The 12,200-nt window shown below is 33.9% G+C and overlaps 1 protein-coding gene across 1 annotated transcript; it reads left to right on the forward strand.

The window, feature by feature from the left end:
- Positions 1 to 1,288: 1,288 nt before the first annotated feature.
- LOC131440505 (uncharacterized) lies at positions 1,289 to 5,464 on the forward strand. Its single transcript, XM_058611832.1, has 2 exons — positions 1,289 to 2,383; positions 5,326 to 5,464. Exons 1-2 carry the CDS (start codon positions 1,390 to 1,392, stop codon positions 5,370 to 5,372), a joined length of 1,041 nt encoding a protein of 346 aa, XP_058467815.1. The 5' UTR covers positions 1,289 to 1,389; the 3' UTR covers positions 5,373 to 5,464.
- Positions 5,465 to 12,200: the final 6,736 nt, after the last annotated feature.

The raw sequence follows: 12,200 nt of genomic DNA on the forward strand, positions 1-12,200 counted from the left end.
GATAAACGTGAAAATTCAATCAATAAAAATGTTCAATAAAAACTTGCTCTGTTATGTTACCGAAATTTAAATGGACAGTTTGAAGCAACAAGAAATGTCACGTGGAACAAAGTCGTACTGAAAGTTTTTTTCTCAGATACTGAAGAACTTTAGGTTGTCTGGCTGTTATGTAACACTTCTCCAAATGTGTCCACCTTGTACATTACATGTTCGAAAAAATCCAATCTAATTGCACGTATTGTGTTTAGTGTGTATTGATCGAAAAGTCGATCAATACACAATATAAAAACATCAATAAACAGAGGCAGGTCCTCTTTCAGTGTTAAACTTTCAACAAGTGTGTTTCGCTATTGAGAACGATCCGAAATAGCCAGTAGGGAAAGTGATATAAAAGGAAATATTTTACAAGTGGCGACGAGGGATAATTTGGAACCGGCGTGGCTAAAGACACGGTGTAATACGGATTTCCGGGAGCAGTAAAACGTCTCCGGCAGAGATTTTCTGGCGTTTTTTTTTTTTTTTCTCAACAATACTACCGGCTACGGGGAAATTGAAAATTGTGAGTACAGTAAGCGAAAAGCACATTTTTTACGCCATTTTGAAAGCAAAATTGCTTCCAATTTTTTTTACAAAAGCGATCATTCGTTTTGTTCTAATACACTAACACAAAAGGTTTTTTGTTTTAATTGTTAAAAAAAAAAAAAAAAAAAAAAAAAAAAACTTTTGTTTTAATTGTTTTCTAATACTTTTGTTTTATGATTCTTTTCATGCTGGAGTTTCTTTCTCTTCGGTTGGAGTAATTCGACCATCCAATTATATCTTGGCACGCGCAAAAAAAAAAAAAATTGTGGAAATTCATCATTTCTAGTGAAAAGGAATTACCAAAGAAAAGGAATTACCAAGGAAAAGGAATTACCAAGGAAAAGGAATTACCAAGGAAAAGGAATTATCAAGGCAAAGGAGTTATTAGGGAAAAGTTCTACTGGTTCGATTGCAATCAATCGGTGAGTCGTTTTGTTTTCTTTTTATTTAAAAAAAAAATTACATAAACTATATTTCAATTTCGGGCTGACATATTTTTTTTTAATTTTATTTATTTTTGCCCATTATATTTACAACAAACGATCCGAAAGTAGTGCAAATATATAAATTTTATTAAAGTGCAAATTATTAATACGTGAACAGAAAAATTGTTGTGGTGGTAATTGCTTTTTCAAGTTTATTTCGAGGTTAGTGAACTGTTTGGTTAAAAAAAAAATTGTTCTAATATTTTTTTTTCTTGTGGATTTTTACATTTTTTTCTCGCGGTTGTTTTTTATTGAATTTTTTTTAAATTTTTGGGGATATTTCTGTGATAAATTTTTGATTTTACGCTTCAATTTTGAAAAGATGTCTCAAGGTTTTGCTTCCACAATGGAACCTTTTAGAAAAGGTACATCGTTCACTCATTGGGTGGAACGATTAGAATTTGTATTCATTGCAAATAAGATTCCAGAAGATGACCGTAAGGCCCATTTTATTACATTGGTGGGACCGTACGTGTACTCGGAACTCAAGCTTTTGTTTCCGACTGGTAGTTTGGCAGCTGTACCGTTAGCTACCATGATAGAAAAATTGAAAATGAGATTAGACAAAACTGCCTCTGGTGTTTGCCAAAGAATTTCTTTTAACCAGCGTACTCAGAACGCTGATGAGTCGGCGGAAGATTTTTTATTAGCATTGAAACTTCAGGCTGAGCTGTGTGCCTATGGTGCGTTTAAGGACACGGCAATACGAGATCGTTTGCTGGCTGGTTTGAAAGACGTTATGCTTAAGCAGAGAATTCTAAGCGAAGCTGATCAAACCCTTGAGTCTGCTGAGAAAATTATACAGACCTGGGAAGCGGCAAAAAACAATGTTAAAACTTTATCTTCTGAACCATTTTCTATTCACAATGTCGTTTCTATGGCTTCAAATGGTAATACAATGGGAAAAGCTATGGGTAAACTGGCAGCGGCATATAATGCTGCAAATAATTCAATTCCTCAGAAACAAAATAGCAGATTACCTGTAAAAGATAGACTAGGGTTCAGGCCATATGGAAATCCTCGATATCAAAAGCATTTTGGATATAATAGATATCAACAGAAAAATACTTGGAAACCAAATAGCAATTTTAAACCGGCAGACTTTCGAGAGAGCTTTGAAACTAGAATTTGCGATTTTTGTGGGGTAAAAGGACATTTGAAGAAACGATGCTTTAGGTTGAAAAATATGAAGAAAGAGGCCGTTAAGCTGGTGGAACAAATGAAACCTGGAACGTCAGGTACGAGCACGCAGAATATTTCAGAATTGATGAACCGTATGAGGACTGAGGAGTCTGACAACGATGATTCAGACGAAGGTAATTTGGAATGCATGAATGTGACATCGATTAACAAAATAAATGAACCATGTTTGGTAAAGGTGAAAGTTGAGAATAAACAACTGGAAATGGAGGTTGACTGTGGTTCCTCCGTTTCTGTAATTAGTAAAACACAGTATTTTTCTCTTTTTCATAAACCTCTACAAAAATCCTCTAAACAATTGATTGTTGTCAATGGCGCGAAGCTGATAATAGCTGGAGAGGTTAAAGTCAAAGTTGACTTTAGGGAAAAACATGAGAATTTGAAACTATTAGTACTAAATTGCAAAAATTGTTTCATTCCTCTTTTTGGCAGACCATGGTTGGATGCCTTCATTCCAAACTGGAGAACATTTTTCTCAAATTTTTCAAAAATTAATAATCTTTCTGAAATTAGCAGTGACACAATTGTCTCTGAAATAAAACAAAAGTTTGGAAATTTATTTAAAAAAGATTTTTCTTTACCAATTCTTGGTTATGAAGCTGATTTGGAGCTGAAATCAGATATACCAATTTTTAAAAAAGCATATGACGTTCTCTATCGTTTAAGGGATAAAGTTTTAGAGTATTTAAATAAGCTGGAGAGAGAGAAAGTAATTACTCCTATCCAAACCAGTCAATGGGCTTCTCCAGTGGTAGTGGTAGCAAAGAAAAATAATGAAATCAGACTTGTAATAGATTGCAAGGTATCTGTTAATAAAGTTATAATTCCAAATACTTACCCATTGCCTACAGCTCAAGATTTATTTGCTGGTTTAGCAGGTTGTAAGGTTTTTTGCGCATTAGATTTAGAAGGCGCATATACCCAGTTATCACTCTCTAAGAAATCAAGAAAATTCATGGTAATAAATACTATAAAGTGTTTATTTTCTTACAATAGACTGCCACAAGGGGCATCATCTAGTGCGTCCATCTTCCAGCAAGTAATGGACCAAGTATTAAAGGGTTTAGAATATGTTTTTTGTTATTTGGACGATGTGCTTATTGCAGGAGATAGTGTGGAAGATTGCAAACAAAAACTTTTCGTTGTTTTAAAAAGACTTGCTGATGCTAATATTAAAGTTAATTTTGAAAAGTGTAAATTTTTTGTTACAGAGCTTCAATATCTAGGCCATATAATAAGTAAAGACGGGTTAATGCCTTGTCCGGAAAAGATTACTACTATACAGAAGGCTAAAATTCCAAAGAATGTTACAGAATTAAAGTCCTTTTTAGGACTTATAAATTATTATAATAAATTTATTCCACATCTGTCTTCAAAGCTGTACCATTTATACAATCTTTTGAAGAATAATGTTAAATATATTTGGGATAGTAATTGTGACAAAGCTTTTGAGGAAAGTAAACAGTCTTTGTTAAAGGCTAATATTTTGGAGTTTTATGACCCTTTGAAGCCCATAGCAGTAGTTTCTGATGCTTCAGGGTATGGTTTAGGAGGAGTAATTGCTCATATTATTGACGAAGTTGAGAAACCGATTTGTTTCACTTCATTTTCTTTAAATTCAGCACAAAAGAACTATCCAATTTTACATTTAGAAGCTTTAGCTTTGGTGTCCACAATTAAAAAGTTTCATAAATACCTTTATGGGAAATTTTTTTATGTTTATACTGATCATAAGCCTTTAGTAGGAATATTTGGGAAGGAAGGTAAACATTCAATTTATGTTACTAGATTACAGAGATACATTTTAGAACTTTCCATTTATAACTTTGAAATTAAATATAGACCCTCTGCCCAAATGGGAAACGCGGATTTTTGCTCCAGATTCCCATTAGAGCAATTGGTTCCAAGTGATTATGATAAAGAAATTATCAAAAGTATTAATTTTGGGCAAGAATTGCCAATTGATCATAGCAAGATTGCTTCTCAGACAAAGAACGATAAATTTCTGCAACAAATTATTGATTATATGAAACGTGGTTGGCCAAAACGAATTGACAAGCGCTTTGCAAACATATTTTCAAATCAGCATGATTTAGAATTGTTTGACGAGTGCTTACTTTATCAAGACAGGGTAATGGTGCCACAATCGCTGCAAAGCGAGCTTTTAAAACTATTACATGCTAACCACGGGGGTGTAGTTAAAATGAAGCAACTTGCAAGACGATTTATTTATTGGGTTGGTATAAATGGAGACATTGAAAAGTTTGTCTCAAATTGTGATGCATGCAACGGCATGGCGATAATACCAAAACAAAAGATACAATCCAAATGGATTCCTACAACTAGACCTTTTAGTCGTATACACATAGATTTCTTTCATTTTCAACATCACACCTTTCTACTTTTGGTGGATAGTTTCTCAAAGTGGGTGGAAATTGAGTGGATGAAGAGAGGCACAGATACAGGCCAGGTTTTGAAAAAGATAGTAGCATATTTTGCTCGCTATGGATTGCCTGATGTTTTAGTTTCAGACGGTGGTCCTCCATTCAACTCAGCAGTCTTTACACATTTTCTTGAAAAGCAAGGTATTAAAGTATTTAAAAGTCCTCCATATAATCCTGCAAGCAATGGCCAAGCGGAGAGACTGGTAAGGACGGTTAAAGAGGTTTTGAAAAAGTTTCTGCTTGAACCAGATATAAGTGAGTTGGACCTGGAAGACCAGATCAATTTATTTCTATTTAACTTTCGTAACTGCATGACTAGTGATGGGCGATTCCCATCAGAGAAAATTTTCTCTTTCACGCCTAAAACTCTAATTGATCTAATCCATCCGAGAAAAACATATAAAAACTTTTTAACAACACTAACATCGCATGTACCACAGGAAAAACCAAATGATGTGGTTATGTCAAAGGAAAATTCTGCTATTCATGTAGCAAGTCCTTTGGATAATCTGATGGCTGGAGATGAGGTGTGGTACAAAAACCACAATCCTCATAACCACGCCCGATGGATTAAGGCAACATTTCTAAGACAAGTTTCTAAAACTATTTCACAGGTGGAAATTGGAAACGTAAGGGTCAACGCACACAGAAGTCAGCTTAGAGTGACTAATTCGGACTCAATGGTCCGGCCGAACATATTTTGTCCTGGGACGATGGCAGGATCGGCAAACGCAAGAGATGAAGCGGAAGAAGATTTCCAAGGTTTTCCAAGTGAAGAATTAAGGAAGACTCGAAAAAGGAAGAAAACTGAAGTTAATATTTCGCCAATCAGGCGCTCGAAAAGATTGAAGACAAAGAAATATGATAATGATTTTATATATAGCTGATAAATTTGTATTAAACAGAATTGATAAATGTCAATTCTTCTCTGTTTGTAATATACTTCGAGATCTTTAGGGGGAAGAGCTGTTATGTAACACTTCTCCAAATGTGTCCACCTTGTACATTACATGTTCGAAAAAATCCAATCTAATTGCACGTATTGTGTTTAGTGTGTATTGATCGAAAAGTCGATCAATACACAATATAAAAACATCAATAAACAGAGGCAGGTCCTCTTTCAGTGTTAAACTTTCAACAAGTGTGTTTCGCTATTGAGAACGATCCGAAATAGCCAGTAGGGAAAGTGATATAAAAGGAAATATTTTACAGTCTGGCTATGAACTTCTCTGTTTACTTACTACTGTGGGCAAGAAGTAGAAAGACTTTTGAAGTATTTAGCACGGAAACGTTATTCGTCGAAATTTTTATTCCTAGATTAACATGAGTCATGACTGTCAGTGATATCTGTGCCAAGTGTCACGTCAAAATATTCATTAGTGTTTAATATACAGTATTAAAATTAAAAGAGTAATCGGCGATTTTTACAATGAGTGAAATTATTCAACAAAGAAGACCTATTAAATTATGCATGCGAAACAAATTTATGGTGCCGAAACGTTCAGAATGCTGCAAAAGACCAACTGTGATAATTGTATGTCGCGAACAAGCTGACTTTAACAACTACTTCAAGGATTGGAAAAAAAACGTTGACCCGGGGGATTACTTTGAAGGGGACGAAATAGATTTGGAAGAATAAAAGAATTTTAAAATTATGAACAAAGTCTTACTATTTTTTGCCCACAGTAATATGAGTCGAAACCGACGTCTGGAGAATTCGAAGGTAAAATTTCGCACCAGAATGAAGCTTTTAGAATTTCATACAATGTAAAACTATGGTAATTACATGGCATACATGTTACTACTTTTGGTCATATTTTAGTTCTTGATTTTTTTATGTGTTGTCTGTAAATTGAAGTGGATGGTCTACCGAGACTCTCTTCGTCTTCATCGCGTTTTCTGCCTTCTTTGAATATTTTGTACCAATCCAATTTATGATAGGTCTTGGTCCCCGTAACCCGATCAGATGGCAATAACAGAATTATAACAACTGGAGTTTCATTTCAGAAATATTTTGTAACAAATTTTGAAATATTTTTGGCTGGTAAGCTGTTAAAATAACAAAAATCATAACAAAAAAGACTCTACCTGGAACCAAATCGTAACAGATTTTGGAACATTTGTATCACAATTATTATTGAATTTGATATAACTACAGAAGTCCGAAAACAGAAATTTATAACAATAGTTGTAATAGCAAATTTAACACAGAAAAACTATATCACGGACAACTTATATCATCGTTTCAATCCAAAATTGTTGAGTGATTTTTTTTATTAAATGAATAATTTATTTAGTGATCTGTTTTCTTCTTTTAGTTTTTTGAAATTCTAATCATTATATTTCGATATAAAGCTTCGGAAGAAATCATTTTTTTCAATTTATGAACTTTATGAGTCTTGCAAATGAAAATAACTTATTATAACTGATTTGTTATTCTATTGTTATCATAAGTTTTAACTTTCAACTGTTTTCATTCGTCAAATATCTCAAAATAACACAAATTGTTATACATATCAACTGTTGATATACTTGTGCTATGATTTTGCTATATGCATCTGATCGGGAAGTCTTCTGCAACATTCGCAATGTTTCCGCAAAAGTTATTCCATTTAAAAAATAAAACCTAATCGAATTTGTTTTTTGAACAATTTCAGACATCGGAAAAATTGAAAAGTTCACTTATTGCATCCAACAAAAACATGCGTATCTCAAACACTAATAATTTTTTTGAAAATTTAACATGGGCGTCTCACTAACCCCTCGTCGCTGAATTAACTGCACAGAAAAAAGATTTTTCACTACGGTTATTCAACCACATTTTCATAGCTCTGATGATACTACCTGGGAAGGTATTGCAATAAATATTCTTCATAAGCTGCGTTTAGCTCAACTCGTAAAGAAACAAAATTGGTCTTGGGCTGCCGCAGAAATTAACAGAGTAGCTACTCTTGTAACATATAAAACAAAATAAATTTAGCTTGAACGAAAACTTCAGGAATATATAACTTATTTATCATATTAGGAAAAATTATTTTTCTGTGAGTTGGATTACACTCCACCCGGATTCGAATACGGTAGGGTTTGCTTGATCATATAATAGCACAGTTTTTCGTTTATCATATTCATTCTACAATAAGTAGCAGTGGTAATAGAAGAATTAAATAGTTATACTAGATTCAAGGAATACAATACCAATGTTATTATGAACTTTTCGAAACGTCTTATCAAATGCATACACGGAAAGAAATCCGTTACTGCTGTTATGATTAAATAATCATGACATTAATCATTCTAACTTGTCATGAAACTATGAGCAATAAGTCTTTTCCCATGAAAATTAATCATGGTCCGAAAATGCGTTACTTGAGAAATGTATTTCTTTCAGAGCTCGTAACTCCGATTTTCTACCCAGATATCACTTTGAACCCTCTTCCTCAAGTGATGTGATAGATTGCTTAATAGAGTAATGGTAAGGAAAGAAGCAGACATTGTAAAACAAGAGCTACTGAAAATATCTATTTCATACTGAGGTATATTCCTTTCATAATTGTGTTGTTTCATCCAACAACTGATAGAGACTAAATAAACAACATAAAGATTTTAAATAAATACTTTAAATAAGATAATTTGCAAACGATTTTTTGAATACAAAAATTAAGAAAAATCGTTCCGCGGTATTTGAAAGAATTCGACATAGAGTTTGTTTTACGAGGTTTGACTCACACGTGTTTGTTCATGCAGTTTGTTAAAGTGGTTGAATTCTGAAAAACGAAATCAAAACTGGAGCAATGAACGCAAGTAAACACGTTATTTTAGGCGTCGTCGATTTTCAAAATACATATTTTAATTTGTAATGGTTCAAATTAAAAGAAATTCGTCGTGCTTTTCACTGTTTTGCAATTCAAATGTATATCATCTGAGAAATTAGGTAAAATCGCGTAAAAAATAAGTTCATCACATCATTTGATTTAATTCATATTCGAAACCTTCATATTTTAAAACATAACGCCTGAATTTATGGCCCTTATTCTGCGAGTCGAGTGAGGTGAGATAAGTCGAGTCACGCGATTCTGACAGTCGAATGAAGTGATAAAAGTCACCAGGGTGAATTTCGATAAACACTCACCGTATTCTTGCAGTCGAATCTGGGTGACAAGAGTCACTACGCAGTGAGTTTCAAAGTCGGTACCGGTAAAGCAAGTGACAGGAGGAATATTAACCGAAAAATCTTAGATATTTTAAAATCTTTGAATTTTTAACATGGTTTGATGTTGTTATTAAACAACAAAATTAATTGTATCAATTATGTTGTTACTTTTTAGATTTCCTATGAAAAATTCAATTCTCATACATTAGGATAATTGTATACTTCCAGAGAATTAGAAGAGAGATTGAGCTGTAAAATTATTAGATACAACTTTATGAGCACGATGTACTAGGCTCTTAATACTTTGGGATAAAAGTACTAATACTCACGAAATGCGCGAAAGCACAGATTATTGTAAAAAACTGTTTTAATCCACATAATGTGGTGTAATGATGCTTTTCTCATATAACTCATGTTTTCATAAATGTTACTAAGGAAAAAAAAGCTTTGAATTTTGAAGAAGGAAAGTTGTTTAAGCATATAGCACAACCTATATGATTTATAAAAAGCTTTAAGGCAAGTTTACAGAAGTTTGTCTTTTTTTTGCATTTTGCTCTACATGACGGAATACATTCTAAACACACTTGTCCTGTTGTTCTAGAGCCCGAAGTGACATAAAAAAAATTCAACGGCAGACCATAAAACTTTTTATTATGGTCTAAATTCGCAAAACTGTACAAAATATTCCATGCTGAATATTAATCATTATATATTTATTTTTCATCCAGACTGTTTATTTAGTCTCATGCACTATTTCGATTAAACCCAACTAAAAGTTATTTAGCAGGAATTTGATTTTGTAGAAGTAGCAGGAGTGCAGGAGTTGATTTCTCTCGAGTAGCTAGCAGACAAAGTGCTAGTTTGTTTGCAGTATTTTCTGAGATCGCCAAATCGCCATCGCTTATTCTGTGCTCCTGCTACTATATATAATATTTAAGTGTAACTAATTAAATAAATTAAATAAATTATATGCAACAGTTTATGTGGCCCAAAGTCATTCGAAACTCTCAGAAACATTGGACCGTTAAAAGCCAATCATCAGTCAGTCGAAAACTGAATATTCAATCTTCAGCATAGTGGCTTGGTATGAATTATTTTGTGAGAGGAAGGATGTTCAGATAACGAGATGGAAAATTATACTCGGGGCATCTGTGCCTCATGAAGACTCTAATACCAGCACACTGTACCATAATCAAACCAACACTTTAATTTGACTCGTCCTTGCCTAAACCACAGCCATTATTAACTACTCGATATTGTTGAGAGATTAGCTGGGAAGAATACAATTAGGAATCCTGTACGATCCTTTCAACTTGAACAAGAATGTTACAACGAGTCTTTGTCCACCGGTAAGCATTTTATTCGAATGAGTGACAGTGGTCTGGACTGCAATGTAGGTGAACTTAATACCTAATTTAAATCAAATAAACAAATCATACAGTTGATATTTCGCTCCTCAGAAGCGTACTTTGCAAATAAGACCGATCGTTGCAAACGATTCAGAAATATATTAAAGCCAGTAACTTGTAGCGATTTCCAGGATTATCGACATTAATTATTCATACCGACTAACGGAAATTTATGCTAACTAACGGCAACGGAACTCGTGATTCGAAAAAAACGAACCGGAATCCGAAAACAAATTCAACACTAAAGATTTATATCGAGAAAATTTAAACCTCACAACCGGAAACATTTCCAAAATTAACCTCACAACCGGCAAGATTTCCCATTCGTTTTGACGTTTGGGAAAATAAATCGTTCGTCACTTAAGGTTCACCATCTTACTCACCATAGAATGAACCTGTCACGTCCCCCGAGTCGACTCCTAGAATAGGGTGACTACAGTCATGTGACAGTGAGGTGAGATTTCTCGAGTCACGTCACTCGACTCGCAGAATAAGGGCCTATGTTGCAATGACTACAATCGTAGCAGAAACACGCCTGAAGTTATACCCAACAACGTCAAATTCGTTACGCTTAAATTTCAGCGAAATCAGTTCTGATGGATCATGATCCCAGAACTTTTAATCATGGTGTATTATCATAACTTGAAAATATACTATTTTCCCCAAATCATGATTCGTTTTGCTTATATCTAGAATCGTAATTTTGCCCGTGTAATTTTTTCTGTTTCGACTAAAGAGATTTTAATATTAAGATCATTCGCGCGGGGTTGATGATCAAACTCCAAAGGTAAAATTACGCTATACCCGCTCTAATAACACTTTTTTGTCCAAACAATGTGCGACTAGGACGACACCAAACTTTTATTTTTTTCAGTAATAGATAAAAAATGTCAAGATGGAACAATATGTTTGAAAAAAAAAAATCCATCCTGATTATTTTCGTCCAAAAACGACTTTCTGAATCTTTTTCAATTTGTCTAGGCTTTGGTATCATTTAGAGTGCTCTCAATGAAAAATAGTTCTAAGAACTTTAATACCTCTCGTTTTTTCTTTAGATTACTAAACTACTTTCGACAATCTTAAATTTGTTTGAAAGTTACTCTTAGGACATTTTATAAAATCAAATTAATGTCTATGAACAAACCCAATTAACTCTATGCTTGATTCTGTGTAGAGAGGGGTATTTTCTATGATATTTATATGCTGGCTTTATTTACATTCGAAAAGTGCACAACCTATCAAATTATTCTAGATATGCACTGAAATGATGATTTTTACCTTTGATTTGCAAGAAAAATAATATTAATAGTTCTTTAGCTTACATTTAGAGCCATTAGAACGGCTGATTTAGTATAATATTACCCATCGTTGTCCACTTCTTGTTTTCTCCCTCTCTCTCTCTCTGTGTGTGTGTCATATAATCTCACTAGGTTTTCTCGGAGATGGCTGAACCGATTTTGACGAACTTAGATTCAAATGTCTTGTGGTTCCATACGGAATTCCTGAATTTCATCCGGATCCGACTTCCGGTTCCGGAGTTATAGAGTAAAGTGTGTTCAATATTGTACACCGTAACTTAAACCGGCGGAATAAAAACCGTAAAAAAATTTCTACACTGGACCCATAACTGTTATTCCCAATCTTAGGGTCAATTGAAAGGTTGTTTGGTCCTACCAAAAATTACTGCATATTTTCGGACGCAACAAACATTTAAATCGTAATTTAGAGTGCGTACTAGTAGAGTTCGTGTGTCATGTTAGTTGGTGGCCGTACGAACCGACTTTGATTATACCGGTTCTCGGGTTCCGGTGCCGGAAGTGCATATAATAGTGAACCCACTTCGTTTTCTTGGTTTGATGGTTTGACCGATTTCCACAAACTTAGATTCAAATGCAAGGTGTACCGGTCCCATACGGAATTACTGAATTTC

This window comes from Malaya genurostris, chromosome 1, assembly GCF_030247185.1.
Source record: "Malaya genurostris strain Urasoe2022 chromosome 1, Malgen_1.1, whole genome shotgun sequence".
Taxonomy (NCBI): domain Eukaryota; kingdom Metazoa; phylum Arthropoda; class Insecta; order Diptera; family Culicidae; genus Malaya; species Malaya genurostris.